Raw genomic sequence first — 19,768 nt, 5'->3', positions numbered from 1 at the left:
GCCTGCCTTCCTCCCCCCGCCCTCCCCTTCTCCCTCCATCTGAGACTCCTGAGATCTAAATTCCAGACCTAGCTGAGTAAGTAGCCTGGGGAAAATCCAAAGGACCACTTTACACTGAGCTCCTGGCATGGTAGGAATCCCATATCAAAACAGGATCCAACTTATACTAACTTAAATGTGAGTGTGGAATAGGCTGTTGCACGGTAAACAGGAAACGCTTACATGTGCTCTGACCTAGTAGCAAAGGGGGCAGGCAAAGGCTCTCTGGGGTGCCAGCCCCCCTCGCCCCTCAACCCCAGGCTGGCCAATGATGCTAACAGTGTCCAATGAGTAAAGTTAGGGCTCGATTCCATCCCATTTTATTATAATCCTGTCCCTGTGTTCCAGAATGAATGGCTATTTAATACAGAACCCAAAGCGCTCCTAAAATTGGTCTTAAGATCCCCGTTTCTCTCTCAGTGTATTAAATCAAAAGAAAAAAAAATCTTTAAAAAAATTGCCAGGTTGAGGACATCTCAGAAGAGCACCTTTACTAAACAGGAAACAAAATGTGTCAGGAATCTGACCAAATACACAGAGCAGCAGGTAAGATTCCAGAAAGAAAAGGATGACTTCCAAAAGAACATAAATAGATCCCCTCAAAGTACATATATTTCACGAGTGTGTACATATATGCAATATATTAAAAGAAATTTGGTTTCTACCACAAGAAGTTATTCCGAAATAAATCAACATCTCCTCTGAGACGGGAAGGTGGGATTCTGCAGCCACATCACGACTCAGGCAGGCAGCACGCACCCCTGCCCGCACTTCCTTCCCCTCTGTACACTATGTACACGTGCCAGGAGGGGGCGGGGCTTCCCTCTGCCCCGCTGCCCAGACCCAGCAGATCCAGTGTTTGTAGAAAAGTGAGCCAAGGAAGGCAGGTTTCCATGTGCCCTCCTCCCTCCCCAAAGCCTGCAGTGCAGAGCCCAGGGGTAAAGGGAAGCGCTTGGGACCCCAGGAACCGCCCAGCAGGCTGCCTGATTTCGACAGCAAGCCTGACACTGGGGTTTATCCAAGGCCCTCAAGATCTTTGTAGTCTGGCCAGTCTAGTCTGGGGCTTCTCCTAGGATCCAATGGCTTTTGGAGAGGGAGTGGTGTTTCCAGAGCCCCTAGGGCTCGGTTGTATAAGCACGTGTGTTTGCACATGTGCGTACATACAGGCTTTAATGGAGGTCAACAAGTTGCAAATGAGTGTTCTATGGGGGCACGCTCAAATAGTGCCTGCTTGGGGGTAAGTCGGTGCTGTCAAGGCAATTATGACTGTCCCCATGCTCAAGTGGATTTGTTCAAAAGATACCAGTTGCTGGAGGCTACAGATAAGGAAGACATGTCACACACCTGGGAGTGTACCCTCCTTGGGCTTGGCACAGTGTTTTCATTAACCCAACAGGAGAAATAGGCAGGAACCCTTGTCCCTGTTCTAACCCCTCCCTGGCACCACAGGCCGACAGGAGAGGAGGTCATCATCACTAGGAGGGGACCAGCAGTTTTAAGGTCCCAGGGCTGCTGGTCCAGGAGACAAGTCACACGCAGCCGTACTCGTACCACACCGTCTGCTGGTCCCCAGCGGGCTCCGGGGAGGCGGGCGTGCTCCTCAAGCTGCTCCCATGACTGAAGTCCTCGGGGGCCCGGCTGGCACGGGAAGCTGAGTCAGGAGATCTCCCCTCACTGTGGCCCTGCCCTGGGACCCCGTCACCCTCTGAGAGGCTGGGCCCTGCCCGAAGAGGGGTGATGGTGGCCCTGTCCCCCGGGGGTGTGGGTGTTTGGGGCTTAGTCCTGGCGGCTGGAGCGGCGGCTGGCAAGGAGTGCTGGGGGCTATTGCGACCACTGCTGCCTCCAGCGGCCGGGGCCAGGGTGGACGGCCGCAGGGGGGCCGGCCTCTCGTCCTTCGCAAGAGCCAGGGAGATGCGCCGCACATCCAGGGGCCGGCTGCGGGGGGCGGGGCCCTGACAGGAGCCGCCAGCCTTTCCCCCGGGTGGGGTCCACTCCCGCGCCGAGCTGTGGGAGCCGGGGGGCATGGGGTTTTGCAGGGTGTGACTGCCTGTTGCTCTGCCCCCTGAGGCCTCAGGGCCCCCTGGCTTCTGAGGGGACTCCTGTTTACAGGCCTCTGGCCCACTGGCCCGGAGAAGATCAGCCGAGGCCAGGCTGAAGGCCCTGCTCAGGGATGTGCTCCGGCCAGCAGCTGTGTGGGGCAGTGGGGCCGTCGTGGCCTGCCGGGGTCTGCCCAGAGACAGGCTCTGGGGAGGCTGGACCTGCCTCGGGGACCTACTGCGGGCGGCCTCGGCCTCGGCAGGTCTGAAGTTTGGCCTCACGTACTGTCCGGGCTTCAGCAGCTTCCCCTCGGGGGTGTTGACGGCCACCTGGACAGTAGGGGCCACGGAGCTGGTGGGCATCTTGGCCCCTTCCTTCCTGGTGGGTGGTCCCGGCTGGCCTCCAACGGCCGGGGGATCACTGGCCTTTCTGAAGTAGTCACTCAGCAGGTCATCCCGGCAACTAGGAGCATCCTATGGAGGAGAGAGGAAGCAGTGAGAGGGCCACAGGGGTCCTGCGAGAGGCCCCCTTCCACCCAGGGTGCCTCCTGGGCAGCCCACAAGGCCAGGGCTGAAGCCTGCCCCTCCCGCTTGGTCTCATCAAGGCACACACGCTGGCCCTGGTAGGGACGGTGGGGTCGGTGGGGTCAGTGGAGCAATGCTGGGATCAGGGAGAGAACCCCAGGAGCCACTCAGGCAGCCCCCCACCTTGACAAACAAGAAAACAGACCCAGAGAAGGAAATGACTTCCCACCAGGCTCCATCCACTTTATGGAAAAGTCGGGGCCGAAAGCCTGACAACCGCCAACTGAATCCACTTCCCGTTTTTCCACCGAGCAGAGCCGGAGGCCCCCTGCTGGCCGGTAGGACTGGGCTTCCTCTCCTTGTGGGCCCACCACGCTCAGACACACTGCACGGGCTTTATCTTGGGCCACAGAGAAGAAGAGAAACAAGACCAGCTCCCGAAAAGCCACAACTACGCTCAGAACCTTCATAGCCACTCAGATCTTTCTCCTGACGTGAGAAAGGGGAAAGGCAGGCGCAGTAGGAGGTGGGGGCTACCAGAAAGGTGGGGAGGCCGCACAGGGGAGCGGGGTACATTTGACGGCCCAGCTGCCACACTGTTCTTCTCGGGCAGCTGCTGCCAGGATGGGCCTCCCCTGGCCAGGGAACCGTGACCCCTGGGGTAGGCCGAGGTCTAGGACCTGCCTGGGTGCCTTCAGCCTTCTGCCAGCACCTCACAGCCTGGAGGAGCCAAGCAGAGGTTCCTCCTGAGGCTGACAGACACGGCAGAGAGAGGAAAGGAAGTGAGTTCATGGGGGAGATGAGAGCTGATGCCATCAGACCCCAGCCTGCTGCAACCTGCCAGGAGTGACGGTCCACAGCCAGGTCAGTGGCTCAGGAGCCATCTACACCCACCAACTCCACCTGGCCCATGAAAAACATCTGGATCTCACTTGCCAGAGATGCAATCTGCCATTTTACACCAGTCTGAAGCCACAGATCTCAGGTGGGTGGGCAGCAAGCCCTTAGGACATTAATATCAACAGGAGCCATTCATGGCAGGCACTGTGCTAGGGACCACAGGGGTAACCGCCAAAAAAAGAAAAGAACCTCATTTAATTCTCAAAGTAACCTTGTAAGGTTGTACTAAAACAAGCTTTAGGAGGCAAGGAAATTCAGCTCAGAGAAGTCTGGTCCTACATCTAGAGAGGCAGTTCAAGGACGAAAGGCTACAGCTGTCCAACCCTGGAGGCTTTCCCCACCACTGGCCCCTTTCTGCATTCCTCTAAGTCTCTGATGCCCACCTTGGAGAGGCCACCCTCTCTGGCCACCCAGGGAGCCTGTGTTGGGACACCCCCTCTCCCAGCACCATTCACACCGAGAGCACGAGGCACGGCGGAGCACTGCTATGACTGAGGAAGGGCAGGAGGTGTCAGGCGTGTGGGGTGAGTGGGGCCGAGCATCCCAGGGAGATGATGAGAGGTGGGGTGGCTCTCAATGGCCAAGAAGCAGTTTCCATCAGAAATTGCTCCAGCCTGTTTAGGCTGAAAAGAGACAGGCAGTGATATGGACCGTGGGGAACGGGGACTATGAGGACAGGTCTGAGCTGAGCGGGAGGGGCCCTACCCTTGCTCAGGACTCACCCTCCCCAACATCTGCAGAGGGAAAGGAAACTCACTGGGACGCTCATATCAGAAAAGGATTGAGAAGGCGAGCCTTCCAATTGCAGGCACCCCTGAGTTCTGGACAGTTCTCGTTTATTCCATGGGGTCAGTGCATCTCAGTGTGTGAAGCCTGAACAAACACTGATGGTGTGAGCACCACCTGGGAACCTAGTGAAGATGCAAGTTCTCGGGGCATCCCACCTCAGACCTACTGAGTCAGAAACTCCAAGGTCCAGCCTGCGTCCTGGCAACCCCACCGGGGATGTCTGATACATGCTGAAGTTTCAGCCACTGCATCAGACCTTAACCTTCTTGAGGGCAGGGCCTTCGCCCTTCTCAGTCTGGTCTCCTCGGCTCCACTCCAGCACACAGCAAGTGCTTGGTATACATGAAGGGAGGGCAGGGACCATGTTTTCTATTTCCCTTTTGGGGCCAACCACAAGCCTAAGCACCTAGCAAGTATATGATAAAAACTTAACTGGTCTGCTTTGTTTTTTGAGAATAGGCACCAGGCAGGCACATTGCCCAACACATAGTAGATGCTCAGGAAGTATTTACCAACCAAGTATTTTGTGTTCCCTTTGTCACTGTGGCCTATTAACGTGGGTCACAGAATTTACCACATGGCTAGAGAAAGTTCAACTGTATGTATTTAAGGGGAATGAGAATCACTGAAGTATTAAAAACCCTTAAAAGGTCTCAACTGCAAGACAGTGTACTTCATCCACTCAATACCCCAACAGCTCATGTGACTGAATTCAGACAGTGTGTGAAGATGCCCATGCAGCTTCAGAAAAGCTAAACTGCGGCACTGGGAAGGTGACAGGGGTATCCTAATACAGGCGAGGGCCAAGGGGTAGAGCTGCAGAACAGAGGTCAGCAAACTAGAGCAGAGAGCCAGTTTCAGCTGGCCATGTGTTTTTTACATGGCCTGTGGGCTAAGAATAGCTTTTACCTTTTTAAATGATTGAAAAAAATGTTAAAAGACAACAGTCTTTTGTGACGTGTGGACATGAAATTCAGATGTTAATGTCCATAAGCAAGGTTTCATAGGAACACAGCCAGGCCCAGTCATTGCCAGATGGTCTAAGTCTGCTTTCCCACTGAAAGGACAGTTGAATAGTTGCAACAGAGGCTGTACGGCCTGGAAAGCCTGAAATATTTTCTATCTGGCTCTTTGGACAAAAAACTTGCCAACCTCTGCTGGTGAAGGCCCAGGGTAGGTAGGTAATCAGAGATCTGTCACAAGCATAGTGGAGACCCTAACCCTGCAAATAGGGTGTTTGCCACACCATCCCTACGTTCCATGTTGGCAACAAAGCTCTTCCTGCTCACTTCACAGATGGGAGAAAACAGTGGGCAAGGGCTGGCTGGGGCTGGCTGCCAGCACACTGCAATTTGCTGGCTAGTGGCTGTCCTCCCTGATCCAGTGGGCTCTGCACCCAGGCCTCTTTGGGACCTTGCTGCCAAAGTCTCTGTCTGCAGGGAGGGAGAGAGGAAGGGAGGGAGGGAAGGCAGCCCACCGCACCCGAGCCGCAGGCCACTCACAGGGCTGCAGGGGCTCCGGCCACTCTCCTCCAGGAACTCCTCCAGGGTGACCATCTCGCTGCTCGGGGAGGCGGAGCAGGGCCGTGTCCCAGCATGGGGCTGGGCCAGGGCCCGCTTCTGAATGCCCTCCTCGGGGAGAGGCCCATTCCGGGGCGGGGGATACTCATGGCGGCCGAGGGCAGTGCGTCCTGGGGTGCTGGCGTCCCTCGGCAGAGTGGCCGTGTCCCGGCTGGGGATCAGGTCTTCGCTGCTTAAGCTCTCGGACCTGCCGTGGAGCCGGTCGGAGGAACCTGGGTGTCAGGGAGGCACAGGGACGAACACACATCAGTCTCCCTCCCGCCAGCCTCCCACGGGCTCTGGGCTGCCTCCGGCTCGCTGAGAAAGGTGAGAACTTGCCCGAGAACACAGGGCGCACTACTTCCAGGCTGGGATTTGGGGTGTTAAGGACTTTCTGGAATGCTTTAGAATTTCACTTTGGCATTAAAAAACAACAACAACAAAAAAACCTTGAGATAAAGGTAGAAAGCTTCTGCTGAAGTTTAAATTAGCAACAGCTGTAAGGCACCACACTCCTTAGCTCTCACCCATTCATGTATTAAAGGTTTATTTAGCTTGTGCTTCATGCTAGGTGTTCTTCTGGGGGCTGATCATGCGGAAACCAAGAAGAAAAAAAATCTAAGAGTTTCTGGTCTTGGGACAGCAGATATATATTCTTTCCAAATGCACAGGAAACCTTTGTTAAAACAGAGGACCATATCTTGCAGCATAAAACAAAAAAATTAAAAGAATCAAAGTCATCCACTATTACGTTCTTTGATCACAAGGAATGGAACTACTATCATCCTCACTCTAAAGATAAAGTACTTTTGAGATTCAGAGGGTGGGGGACTTGCCCAGGTAGCCAGAGCTCCTCAGTGGGGCTGAAGACATTTGAACCCAAATCTATTCAAATGGATTTTGCTCTGTCCTTTGCTTAAAACCAGATGGTGTGCCAATGAATGCAAAGGCATCATGCATATGAGAATCTGGTTAACTCATTTTTAATATAAGAATAACATGAGCCCAGAGCCAAAGATCCAAATACATTGAGAAGTGCACAGAAGGAAAGGCTACTTACCTTTGAGGTTAAGAGGGGAGCTGTCGCTGGACGCATTTCTACTGCTATCTAAGCTGCCTGGCCGGGACACTGAAAGGAAATGAGAACATTTAACCTGAAGGCCCAATGACCAGCTAGGCACATCCCAGACTGAACCACCTAATTTTAGAAAAATTAAGTGACAAAGTCGGTCTATGCCAAAGCTAAGGCGAACGCCCTCAGGAAGGATGAACTTGGGGAGTTTCTCTCTCCTCCCATGGGGAAGTCTAGCACATAGTTGGTTTAAGCTCTGCTTACTGCCCCTCAAAGGAGCTCTGCTGTGCATTTACCAGGTCCACAGGGCACCTAATTCCCAAGGGTCAGTGCATTCTGCAAATAGCAGGCATCTGGAAAAATGGGTTAGCAAACAGGGTTTGGGGGTGAGCCCAAAATACTTAGTTTTTGGGAATAGTGTAAAAGCAGAGAAAGTCCCCTCTTTGAGAAGGGAAAATGTGACCAAAATACATCTCTCTTTAAAAAGAAGCTTCACTAAAGGAAAACTGATACAAATCAATAGGATCCAAAGACACGCCTACTCATCCAAACACTGCATTTGAAAACCCCTTCCCTTCTTTTTCCTCATGAGAGAAACTCGAGGAGTCAGGATCCTTTGGAAGGAAGCCCTTTGGGTCAGCAGACTGAGCGCACATCTGGCCGTGCAGTGAGACTCGTCAAGTGTCACCCTGTGTTATCTTGCACTCGGTGTGAAGACACAGGGGCTCCCTTGTGTCACACTGTTTCACCACGAAGCCTGGCTTTACTCATATAAATCCCAAGTGTCTGTATTTGTGTGAATCAACGTGAGCATCATAAAACTTTGAAGACAATGACTATGGTAGGAGATAATGCTAGCTCCTATCCTGACTGTCCATCCCTTCAGAAGTAAACTAAGTTTTTAAAGGAATTATCTTCCCATGCTTTTAAGAGTTTTGTTTTTCAAAAATTGTAAAAACCCCAAGCAGCTTCAGATTTTTAAGACAGCTGGTGTAATTCGGTGTTTCCCTTCTGCAGAAATGCATGATATGCCTAAATCAAATGGCGAGGGCTTCTAACTTCTAAGACCAAATACAAGTTGGAGCGACTCTGGGCAAATAAAATCCAAGTGAGGACAGTGAGAGACCCTGCAATCAGTGCTCACTGAGTAGGTCGGCAGAACTTCCCAGCAAACCAACGGGGCACTGTAGAGTGAGGGGGGCCAGAGCCTCTGGGAGTGGGACACACTTTATAGATAGTGGTTTCCCCGTCACTGAAGGCACAGAAGCAGAAGCTAAATGCTCAGGCCCCCTGGGCAGGGGAAGGAAGGAGCTGGAAGGAACAGTGGACTCCCCATTCCCACCTTCAACATAACAACTCCACTTTTACCTGTGTTGGGTGCTGGACCTCCTCAAAGGTCTTAGTTTGAAGGAAAAGTACTATGGATGAAAACCAGGGTGAACCCAGGCCAAAGGGCACCGCATGGGACCACTTACCACGCTGCCTGTGGTTGGTGCACTCGAGCTCCAGGGACGGCTCGCAGAGGCTGTCATCTGAATTAGAGCCTATGGTGAGAATCAGGTCACTGGTTATTAAATCTGATTATCCAAATTTTCTGGAAAACTTTAAAAAATATAATGGGCTCCTATTTGGGAAAAGCATATTTTTATTTGTCCTTTGACCCAGCAATCTTACTTCTAGGGGTCAACTCTGGGGCTGGTTGGTCAAAAACTGTGATAACATCATTTTAATTATTAAGCAGCTATTAAAAGGATGAGAAAGAGCTCCAGGATATATGTCTAAGTGGAAAAAAAAATGAAGGTGCAAAATGAAACACTGGTAATATAAAGAAGGAACTAAAAAAAAAAAGTTTTCCATAGGGTGACTTTGGAATGGAGATAGGGAAATGGAGAGAATGTGACTCAGAAATCTAAGTATGCCTTTATACATACAACTAACTTTTGAACCATGTAAATATTTTACATATTAAAAAACAGGATTAAAAAAGTCTAAAATCAAAACCAGCAATAAATCTTACTGCATATCAAATTGCTAACATAATCACACAGAGAAAAAAATTTACTTCCAGTGAACTTTGAATATAAAACTCTGCATCCTTAGTGAGATACAACCTAAGGACTAAAAGAACTACAAAGAAAATTTAAACATCACTTAGTGACTTTATTGTTAGTATTAATATTGGTATTATAATTAAAACTATCATTGCCTATTTTGGGGAAAAAAATAAGTAAACATTTCAGGAGACAAGACATAATGGTCCACAAATATGAAATCAAGGAAGAAAAATAATCCCTGTAATGTTAAATTTGAATTGGAAATACCAACATGAACTCATAATATATGTATGCTTTCTCTCTTCACTGAAAGGGTCTAGAAGCAATGCCAACTGTGTAGTGTCCAGATCTTAATTATTAAATTCTGCTCTAAAAAGAACCAGATTTACTTAAAGAAATGGCTGATCCCCAGAGGGGTGTCTGTTTTGAAAATGGGTAAATGCCCACCAGCAGTGGAGGCCAGGAGCATGAGAACCAGCTGCCAGGGAACTGCCGAGGGCAGAGCTGGGTCTGCGGTATTGATGGGCGCTTGTGTAGGCTCTCCGGGTGTATGAACAGCCAGGGATGTTACCAGGATTGGGCTCCGGTTCAGGGGTGGGATCCAGGCTGAGACAGCCTGTGGGTTAGCCTGGGGAGTGGGCTGGACCTTGAGCCACACAGGCTGAATTCCCAGAGGGGATGGTATTCCCAGAGCCCCCTGGGACCAGGCAGGGCTTCCACATCCCAGAGCCTGGAGACTAGGGGAGACTTCTGACTGCTGGCTATGGTCACCCTTGCCATGCTGGGCTCAGAGCATGCCTGTCCTAGCCAGCAGTCACACCCTACACTTGACTGCTACTTCCGGTGTCTGGCTAGGACTGTAGAAGGAAAGCCTGGCTGTCCTGTGCCCCTCAACTCCTCTCCTCCCTAGGGGTGTTTTCTACTTGTAAACAACTGGGACAAGGTCATGAAACTAGTGTGTTGCCTGGAGGGCAGGGGCCCCCGTCTGTCTCTGCTTTGTTTCTCAAACCAAGGTTATGCATACCCCCAATGTCAAGAGTCAAGTGGGTAATTTTATTATGAAAAGTAATAACCAGTTCTTGTTTTCTCTAATTTCTAACACCCCAGAGGTAATTACTTTCAGCTGATTCTACGGGTGCTTTCACATCTCTAAATTATAAGTATTAAGCATTACCTTTTCCTTTTTGTTTGCATATTTTAAATTTCCTGTGCTTTCCCCTGTTCCTTTTTACAGCATCCAGTTCTTGTTTCATGAGTATCACAACTTCACTTCCAACTATGTAAATGACAGGCATCTTAGAGCTTTCATTCTATTCTTCCCATCTGTTTACTCTGCTGCTTCTCCCACTGCTTTTGGTCTCAGTTTTTTGTTGGAAGCTTCGCTCAGGTGTCCAGGGATTGCTGAACTTCCATGGGCTTCACCTGGCAAGATCTGACTGAGCCACTCTGTTGGGAATTCCTCAAGCCAGTTAGATGACTTGAAAACCATTTAAACCTCAAGTCTAAACATGTGAACACACATGGTTCCTGGCATGCTGGGAGACATGGTCTGTAAACCCTTTCCCAAATCCCCTTATATTTGGTTTAGCATGTTTGTCTTCTACTGTATCAACTGACCTCCAGTTCAGAGACCCTGTCATGCATCCTCCATAGAGAATAAACCCTCCAGACTTCTACCAGGGTGAGGTGAGGGCAGTTGCTTGCTTTTAGCCCATCATCTTCTGGAGCTGCTTGTTGCCACCAATTCCTGAAGGTGGTGGTGGGAGTGAGTTCTGGGGCTTTCTCATTAGCAGTTTAGAATTGGGCCTCTAGATGGTGAAGGTATCTGTCCGAAGTCACCCAGGAGGATGGCAGAGCTGAGGTCTGAATCTGTGTGACGCCAAAGCCTGCCTGCAGCTTAGTGGCTCTGCTTACCACTGGGAGACCCCTCCTGCCTCTGAGAGCCTGGAGTCCTGGGGGAGGCCCCTGGGCCCCTGATGTTCATCCTCTGGCTTCTGCTACAACTCACCTGTAGGGCGGCCTGGGTGCCGGGAGGCAGGGGTGGAGCTGGAAGGGTCTGTAGTGATGGCTGAGGTGGAGCAGGTCCGGGAGCCCAGCTCCGAAGGCCAGGGCTTCACAGCTGGATCAGCAGAGGCATCTGTGTGGTCAGGGCTGCCTCTGTGTGGGGACCCTTGCTTTGGTTTTAGGTTCCCGGAGCCTGCAGCAGAGAAGGACACTGAGAAATGGGGCTGCGAGACCCTTGCCAAGGCTGGGCTACAACACGGAGGCCTGGAAGCAGGGTCAGCAAGACACACGGGCCACAGGGACAAAAGCTGGGCTGCGGTTTAAACAGGAGAGTCCTGGTTGCAGGCCTGTTGGGGGCCCAAGAGGCTGGCCCTGGCCCTAAGGATGGGTCATACTATGAGTCCTGAGAGGCTGGGCGAAGTGAAGGAAGAGCTCAAGTAGATACACAAAATGTTGGCACAGGTCCAACATGTTAACCACAGGACATGCCTGCTGTGTACACTATAGGTAACAAATCCCTGATTTATAAAGATCTTGACAGATGTCTGCTCAGGATCACTCTGGACCTGCACCAAGGCCCCAAAGGTCCAGGATATGCATCCTGCCACTGGCTTCACTTGCAATGTGATAGTTTACTGCCTCCCTGACAATAATCTGCATAAGAAGTCTTAATCTCTGCAGGGCGAGACAGGCAAGAGTGGTTTTTTCCTTGTATCACGTACTTTTCTGCAATCTCTAATTTTCCATCATGAACATACACTCTTGTCAAGTTAAATAAAATCCTACATAAAAACATTAAAAAAAAAAAACCACCTCCAACTTCTTAGTAGTAGGAAAGGGGTGGGCTCTCCAAATACAGGATAAAAAGTAGCAGATGAAGGTCCTACTAGCATCAGGACAATGCTGCACAGCGTCCTGCACCAGGTGCCCACGGGCTGTGGGCCCAGAGCCACACCCCCATCAAGATGTCAGTCCCTCTCCATGCTCCTTCAGGGATCTCACCCTGCCTGCCCTTCAGCCAAAGTCCAAATCTTACAACCCGCAACCACGCAAAAATTTGGATATTGAAATATAACCTTGATGAGAAGCAAGTTTCAAGTCTGGCAGAATGAGTCAGGACAGGCAGCCAACGGGTGAAGTTAAAATGAGGAGCAGAGGGTGGGTGGGGATGAGCAAACAGCATGAATGGCAAAGAGGCAGCAGGATTCCAACAGCATGCTGGGAAGACAGGCCTGGAGGACCAGGGCAGCCCCCCTGAGGGGTGTGTGGGATTGGGGCCAGTACCACACCAACAGACTCCAACGTTGTGATAGTTTTGTATTTATTTTTACGGTTACCACCTTTTTCTGGTGATGCTGGTTTCCCATTTACAGTACTGATAATAATCTTTCCTTTTAAAATAAATTTAAGTGGAAAGGATGAGTCAATTCAAGGGGAAATATGTAAGTAATCATATAGGGGATATAAAGATATGCATAAGTTAGGAAGGTGATATAAGAATGACTGAAGGTAGAAAATACTGTAGTAGCTAAAGGCCTCTATTGACCAGCATTTCTTCTGCTCTGGGCGTGACTGATATGCTGATGTTCTTTCTGTTCACTGCTGCTTAAACTTCAGCATCCAAAGTCAAAGAACTACAGCACAGTCATAAAACTTCATTCTGGGCTGAACTCTGGCTCAGCAACATCGATCCAATTATTCAAAATGCTTGAATGAAGCAATACATCCTTCAAAGCATAGAACACATCTAAGCAGAAGCCAACAATTCGGTGCTCTGACAGAGAGAGAAAAGGGCAGCAGTTTTACATTCAGCTTCTTAAAAAATCTCACTTGACAGAGGCCATATATTTTAGGAAGAAGCATAGCAACAACTGACCAGTTCTGCTTTACATACGGGTATGACATAAGCCTGCAGGTGCAAGAGAGAGGGACCAGCACACGACCACTGGACTTACTTAGCATGGACATCCTGGCCCAGGGACCTGTGCACGGATGTCCTGAGGCTCCCCTAAAACTGTGCTGCGCTGGAGAAACGGTCCAGAGGGTGTGACAACTCATCTTCTCTTTTGAAATCAGAATCCACGCTGGCTACTTTAAGCTTGGCTTGGAATTGGGGTCAGGAGGAGGGGTCCACTACGGGTCATCTGGCCTTTAGTTACTGTTTTTTGTTTGTTTGAGTTTCAGAAATGAAGGAGGATGCATGATGAGACATATGATAAAGGAAAAGGATTAGAAATCTCCCATTTCTGAGAAAGGGAGAGGCTCGTTAGGAGAGGACGGGATGTCAGAGGAAGACCAGAACCGCAGGCGTTTAGAGAGAGCCGGGGGGGCCGCTGGAGGCTTGTCTTTGTCCTTGCTTTTGCTTCTCAAAAAGGGACTCTTTTTGCGCTGAGTTGCTAAATTGTTATTCCCCGGATAACCCAAGAGGAAGGAAAAAAAACAACAACAAATAAATGAAATGAATACTAATAACAAATGATACTGAATTAGCTAAATGTACTCAGGAAATCAAAATCCTGTCCAACCCAGAAAAGATGGAAACAATACTGATGACAAGACCAGAATCAGGACCAGTAAATCATTTATGCTCTGACTCAATTTAATTAATTTAGTGGCATCTTAGTGCCAATGGTTTACTTATTCAGCACGTGAGGGGAATTATACATTGCTCAAGGAGCCAATAGCTTAGACTATTTTTCAATTTCAATGTGCTAAATTATTAAATAAGAATGTTTATTAATTTAGGACCCAGCTTCTCTTACTCATCCATTTTAATGACAGGATCCCAGACAATATGGCTCACACACTACTCCTATTCTAGTTGCTCAAAGACCTTGGAAACACTTGAATGATATGTTTCTGGTTTGCTGTACTGAAGCCGTCTACCTGCCGTGTTCACTGATAATTTTTGTATATCTAAAATAACCTCTTTTGACAGGATGAGTTTAAAAATAATGAAAATATTTCTTTTCATACCCCAAACCCCTCAAAACCAAGAATTATGTCCTTTCAGACCTCCCATGCATCCTCTACTCCCATCCCTCGCTTCATGACCTTTAAATTATAGTCTTATCAGAGCAGACAACTGTTCTGACATGTCATACATGAACATAACCCATTTAACCAATTTCTGATTTGAGGTTGACACTGGAACCTGTCATTTCTTTCTCCATAGCACCACCTGGCGGCCATTGCTCACACCACCAGTATGGGACCGGCTTTATTCAATGCCAGTGCCCCAGGCTCTGCAGCAGATTTGTTCAGCACCTTCTGGGACCAAAACAGTTCTAGCTGCAGGCAGTTCACACAGTGGTTAAGAGCTCAGACTCTGCATCCAACAGACCCGTGTTCAGATCCCAGTTCTACCACTTCACCTTGCTCAGCCTTACTTTCTCATTCTTAAAAGGGGATGATTAATGATGCCTACCTCACAGGTAGTTAGGACTAAATGAGACAGATAAGGCATGTACATCAGCTAAAAGACTGCTGAACCCAGAGAAAGCACCCAATCCATGGCTGCTGTCATTAATAATTATCACTGACCTGATCATTTCATTCATGCATCATGACAGACTGGACCAGTCAAGCCTTTTTTTTCCTCCGAAAGATTTCCTAACTCAATTAGGCTGAGTATAGTTAATTAAGTCAACTTAAATAACAATACCAGTTGAGGTAATAGATGTCAAAAATTTTAAACAGCCAATATGAAAGCCTGAGACAACAGAGCTCCTCTAGATAAAAACAAACATTAAGCTTCATTATTATTTACCTGCATGTGAGCCTTTTACCTAATCTGACCTCAGACAAAGAATGAGAATGCAACATTAGGCCCCAAACAGGGTGGATCTTGTGCATTTTCTTCTTTACAGTTTTTTTTTTACATTCACCGCAACAATACAGTGGGGAATGTCACCCGTGAAAGGCATGTGAAAGGCATGTACATGCCACACTCAGGGGGTGGCTTGTCACCAGCCCTCAGTGCTGCCACTTCAGCTCCCAACAGTGCATGGGTCTCGGGCATTGACCTGACCTTCAGAAAAGCCCTAGTTTCCTTCATAAGTATTTAAATTGCTCAGGGGGCAGGTCTGGCAGGTTTATAGATTTAAAAAATCCACTATACGATTTTCAAAAGTCAACTTGGAAATTTAATGATGTTTAAAGAAACAGCTGTGTTTAATCAAGTCTAAGGTGCACACTGTTTCCCCACACCTTAACATCTCTGAAATCAGGACGCAGCTTTGATGAGGTTGTAGAGTCACCACCAGCCAGGTGACAACTTGGACAAAACTGCCATTGCCACACCAATTTATTTTGCTCATATTTTTCTTTTATGTGTGTGCACAAATATCTGTCTAAATCTTGTAGAAGTTCCCAGCAAGAGTATAATAAAAAATTCTAACTGGTAAAGCAATGCATCATTGGATTGCCAGTGTTTTTCCCTCTAGCAGTAGATAAAGCAATTATGCAGCCAATAGAGAGCCACTTAAAATTTAATGAAAGATAGCACCAACAATTAGAAATCCACTTCAGAACCTCCAAATGACAGCCCTAAGTGAAAAGGTAAACCATGCCCCATGGCTGGTAGGATTGAAGGCCAGATCAGGTTGGAGAAAGCCTGACTCGCCTTTCAAAGTGATAAAAAGATCAGAGCCACACAAGGACTTGCTGAAGATCTTGCACATGTATAGAATGTTTCAAATGCACCTGGGGTTTCCCTACAGAAATAGCTTACTCTAAATCTTTGACACATACAAGGAAACCCCAAAACACGCTACTGAGCTGGTCTTTATGGTGCCTGTGTATTTGGACATTAGAGTCCCTGCCACTGTCTTACATGACAAGTGATCCTCCTCATTCTAAAATAACAAAATTGTCATGGGCCAAAACTGCCAAGATGCTGGCAAGGATTTACATCTTCCACTTGATTATTCACATATCCAAGGAGGCAGATGTGTGTGTATGCAGCACATTCCCTTCCACCCCCACACATGTGTGCACACCCACACCTTCTTGCTCCACCCCGTTCAATCAGAAGAGCCCTTTGGAACACCCTTCCGTGATCTCCACGGCAGCCAGGGACCAGGTCAGCCTCTCCTACCTTTGCCCATGGGCCCGCTGTGGGCATCGTGCTCTACTGCACAGTTTGAGCCAGACGGGGTGGTTTCAGGGTTCTCTGGCTGGGATCTGAGAGTCTGGGCAGATGGCGAGCCCGGGTCTGGGGACTCCAGCTGCCAAGGAGGGCTGTCTGTGCTTGACTTCAGTCGGTCTCTGGAACCCTCTTTCTTTGGTTTGATGAGTTTGACTAAGGCTTTGGCTCCAATCCAGTGGTTTTTCCTGGTGAGAAGTAGATTTTTCAGAAGGACACAACCAACCCTCTCTGCCCCTCCAGCAGGTCACTGGGTGCCCTCATGTGGGCTGGAATTTCCATCACCAGCCTGGGAAGTTTGGCCATTCAGGTGGGGTTCAGAACGATGGCGCTCTTCACCACCACCATCATTGTATTTGGGTCTCAGGGGGTGGAACTTAATTCTCAGTTAGGCATAGGCCCAGGGACCACTGGGTGGCAGAAATCCACACCAGCCTCTTGGGAAAACAGAACTTCAAACATGGCCGCTGACTCTTATCCGTGTGAAACAAAGTACGACTGTGCTAATCTGTGTGCAGTAGCAGTTTTTCCATCAAAATACGATTTGCAGGAGCAGAGTCACAGAACTGCTCCTTCTCTGCTAACGCTGACAGCAAGGGAAATAAGCTGGCGATCTCTGACTCCCCCCTGGCGTGGAGGGATCTGGGAGAGGGGGACAGGGTGGGAAAGGGTGGGCCGTCTGAATTAAAAACAGTGACTTTAAAGAGTGGGCAGTAACACTGCAGCCGACTGGAAATGGAGGCAGCTGATGGAGGAAAAAGTTGGCTTTGGGGCTAAAAGCACGTGTGTCTATACAAATCACTCAATTTCCTCGCCCGGGCCTCAATTTCCCTGTCAGACAGAAGGTTGAGACTAAGGTTCTGAAATTCTGTGGTTCCACACAGAGGCCTTGAAGGATTTGTCATGATTTCGACTTCGAGGCTGGGCGGGGGCAGGACAAGCCCAAGGCTTGCTGGACGGGGGCCGGTGCCCCAGGTGCCTGAGCCAGTCCCAGGCCAGGGGGCTGCTGCCACTGGAGGAGGGAATACGCCTGTGAGGGCTTCGTGGGGCTCAGTGAATCCAGGCGGACTTGTGGAAGGTCAAAAGGCACCTGTGTTTGACCATGGGGCTGGCGAGGTGTCCCACACAGGCTTCCTTCCCAATATAGCAGTGTGTTTTTTTTGTGCGTCCTGCTACATCTTGACATAAACCCTGAGAACGACCCTTCTGTCCTGCTTTAATGGCTCCCAAACCACAGACTCTGTCCCCTGGACAGAGCTTGTGGCTGAATAAAGCCCGTGTCTCCTCAGGTCAGCGGGCACTGACCATCCCTCACAGGACAATCTAGAGTACAGAGGGCAGGGCTGAAAGCAAGCTGAGACTTCCTGTGATGGGAGGGACCTGCCCACAGACAGCGGGGGGACATGGGCCCTGCACACTGGGCCCTGCTCTAGACGGCCATGGTTTCCACTCTCCTTACTGAAAAGACAGACCTGCTGTTTTGTGTTTAAGTCCCTGGAACTTAAGTCGACTCACTTCTTTGGAGCAGGATCATAGAACTTGTACTGATCCATAATTTTTTCTTCCAGTTTTTCCTTATGTCTCCGTAAGGCATTTAATTTATCTCTGTGAAGACAGGGGAAAGAAAAACTGTCAATCCAGTTTTAAATAAAACATGTAAACCTGCTATCAGCCCAGTCTGGGACCTGGCCAGTATTTTTCAGGGATTCAGCCATCACGAGCTGGGCACATGTGAACAGTGTGTCTGACACGGGTCTGGGAATCCCTACCTAATACCTTGAGGAGTCTTGCCAATGCCCCTCTAGGATATCTAGGTGCAAGTGACCTCATGGAGCAAACCCCTGACCATCTGAAAACTCCACCCCAGAAGTCCCAGGGACTTTCCAGCCAGGTCACTCAGGACGTTGGGCACTCGGGTCAGGGTCAGACACAGGGTCAGCTCCTGCAGTGCACATTACCAATATACTTGGTGAGCGCGAGAGGTCTGCTGTAGGGAGCTGGATGGGCATCAAGGTTGAAAAAGTACATTCGGCAAAGTCAGACTACTGACCCAGGCCCCTTCCAATGGTGGGTCCCTGATAACACTTTCAAGGAAGCAACCTCAAAAGCTTTTGGGGGCCAGACAGATAAGGAGAAGAATGGGCCTGGCAAGACCAGTAGGGGTGGTGGGGACTGTGGTAAGACGGCACGCACAGCGCAGTGCCGGCTCCAGCAGACTGCACTCGCAGGGTTGAGAAAGGCCTGCTGGGGCACACCTGCCACTTTTTTCAGAGAAGCCAGAAACCTACATTATGAAGCAACATCTCCTGATTTCTCAATGTTTGGAACCAGTTCACGTTTTCAAAAGCACAGAAAGGACCAGGCTGCCAGAGGGCACATCTGCTTCCTGGACAGAGAGGCCTCCGTGGCACGAAGGGCCAGCTGTTTGCTCTGAGACCACGGGGGTGGGTGCACGTGACGCGCTTCTATACAACACTGCCCACGGGGCCGCCACCTCCAGTCCTGTTCCCGCCTCTCGCCACCTGTGTTGTGTCAACAGCTCAGACCCCTGGTTTCCTTGGGTGAAAAGGAAATGAGGAACTGCTGGACCAGACGCAACTCTTGGGCTTCTTTCTGTTGTGAAGCTGCCGAGGTCCCACCCAAACAGGGCTTTCTTAGGAGATCACCCTGAAGTGAGCTGCTTGTGAATAGTGACAGCTTCGCAAGCCACCAGGCGTCCGACCCCCAACCCCGCTCTGCTCCCAGCCCCCCTGGCTTGACCTCTGTGTTGTTATTCTGTCTTCACAGCCATGCTGCTTTGAGCACTTTCTCAGGTGTGTCTGGCCCCAAAGACACACCCTGACTCACAGACACGAATGGGTCCTGGGCTCTTCTTCGCCCAGAACGCCTTGGCACGGAGCAGGGGAAGCCCGGGCCCCTCTGTCAACAGGGGTGCCCACCACGCAGGCCCTTACATGTACTGTTTCTGCTCCTCATGGTACTGCTCCTTATTCTCCATGTTCTGCTCTAGAAGCATCTGGTTCTGCTGGCTCAACAGCTGGATCTGGCTCAAAAGATGATGATTTTCTTCCTCCAAGTTCCCCTTGAGCCGAGAGAGCAGCTGAAACACAGATCAACAACATTAACTATGCCTCCAACACTGTGGGACGCTGATGACACTGCTGGGAGTCTACCTTCCAAAAGGAGGAAAAGGTCGCATCACGACACTGTCCGCCTCCGTGTCACCCACGCTGGTGAACACTTGGAAGGACCCGTAGAGCCCGTCACACGGGAACGGCCGAGCACCCTCCGCACCCGCCCCGTCCCACCCGGCAGCCACGGGCGACGTGTGGCTGCTCAACACGTAACATGTAGCTAGTCCAAAGTGAGATGGTTCTGAAAACAGTAGAAATAAAGAAAAAAACATGAAATACCTCATTACTAAGTTTCTTTTTGGTTACAAGTAGAAGTGGTAGTATTTTGGATATATTGGCTAAATAAAATACATTTTATTAAAATTAACCTGTTTCTTTTTACTTTTTTAACATAACTTTCTAACATTTTTTTTTAGAAATCTTAAATTATGTATGTGGCTTCTGTTATATTTCTATTGGGCAGCTCTGCTCTAGAAGAGGACTGGCACACTCTTTCTGTCAAGGGCCAAA

The 19,768-nt window shown here is 49.6% G+C and overlaps 1 protein-coding gene across 5 annotated transcripts in view; it reads right to left on the bottom strand.

Moving 5' to 3' along the window:
* Positions 1-509: 509 nt before the first annotated feature.
* Positions 510-19,768, bottom strand: part of CCDC88C (coiled-coil domain containing 88C) — a 118,455-nt gene continuing 99,196 nt past the window's right edge. For 4 of the 5 annotated variants that reach the window (XM_036882031.2, XM_036882036.2, XM_036882035.2 and 1 more), the window contains 8 exons: positions 19,079-19,224; positions 17,640-17,729; positions 16,077-16,312; positions 10,983-11,171; positions 8,396-8,464; positions 6,909-6,977; positions 5,792-6,081; positions 510-2,549 (listed from right to left, as the gene is read on the bottom strand). In XM_036882031.2, coding sequence (XP_036737926.2) covers positions 1,569-2,549; positions 5,792-6,081; positions 6,909-6,977; positions 8,396-8,464; positions 10,983-11,171; positions 16,077-16,312; positions 17,640-17,729; positions 19,079-19,224 — 2,070 coding nt within the window. In that variant the 3' untranslated portion in view covers positions 510-1,568. Of the gene's footprint in view, positions 2,550-5,791; positions 6,082-6,908; positions 6,978-8,395; positions 8,465-10,982; positions 11,172-12,933; positions 13,375-16,076; positions 16,313-17,639; positions 17,730-19,078; positions 19,225-19,768 lie in introns of those variants that run through there. The other variant, XR_005024121.2, reaches the window with a different exon arrangement.

The sequence above is a fragment of the Manis pentadactyla genome, chromosome 11 (assembly GCF_030020395.1).
Source record: "Manis pentadactyla isolate mManPen7 chromosome 11, mManPen7.hap1, whole genome shotgun sequence".
Lineage (NCBI taxonomy): Eukaryota > Metazoa > Chordata > Mammalia > Pholidota > Manidae > Manis > Manis pentadactyla.
Note: the sequence above shows the minus strand (reverse complement) of the source record. Positions and strands in the feature narration are given on the sequence as shown.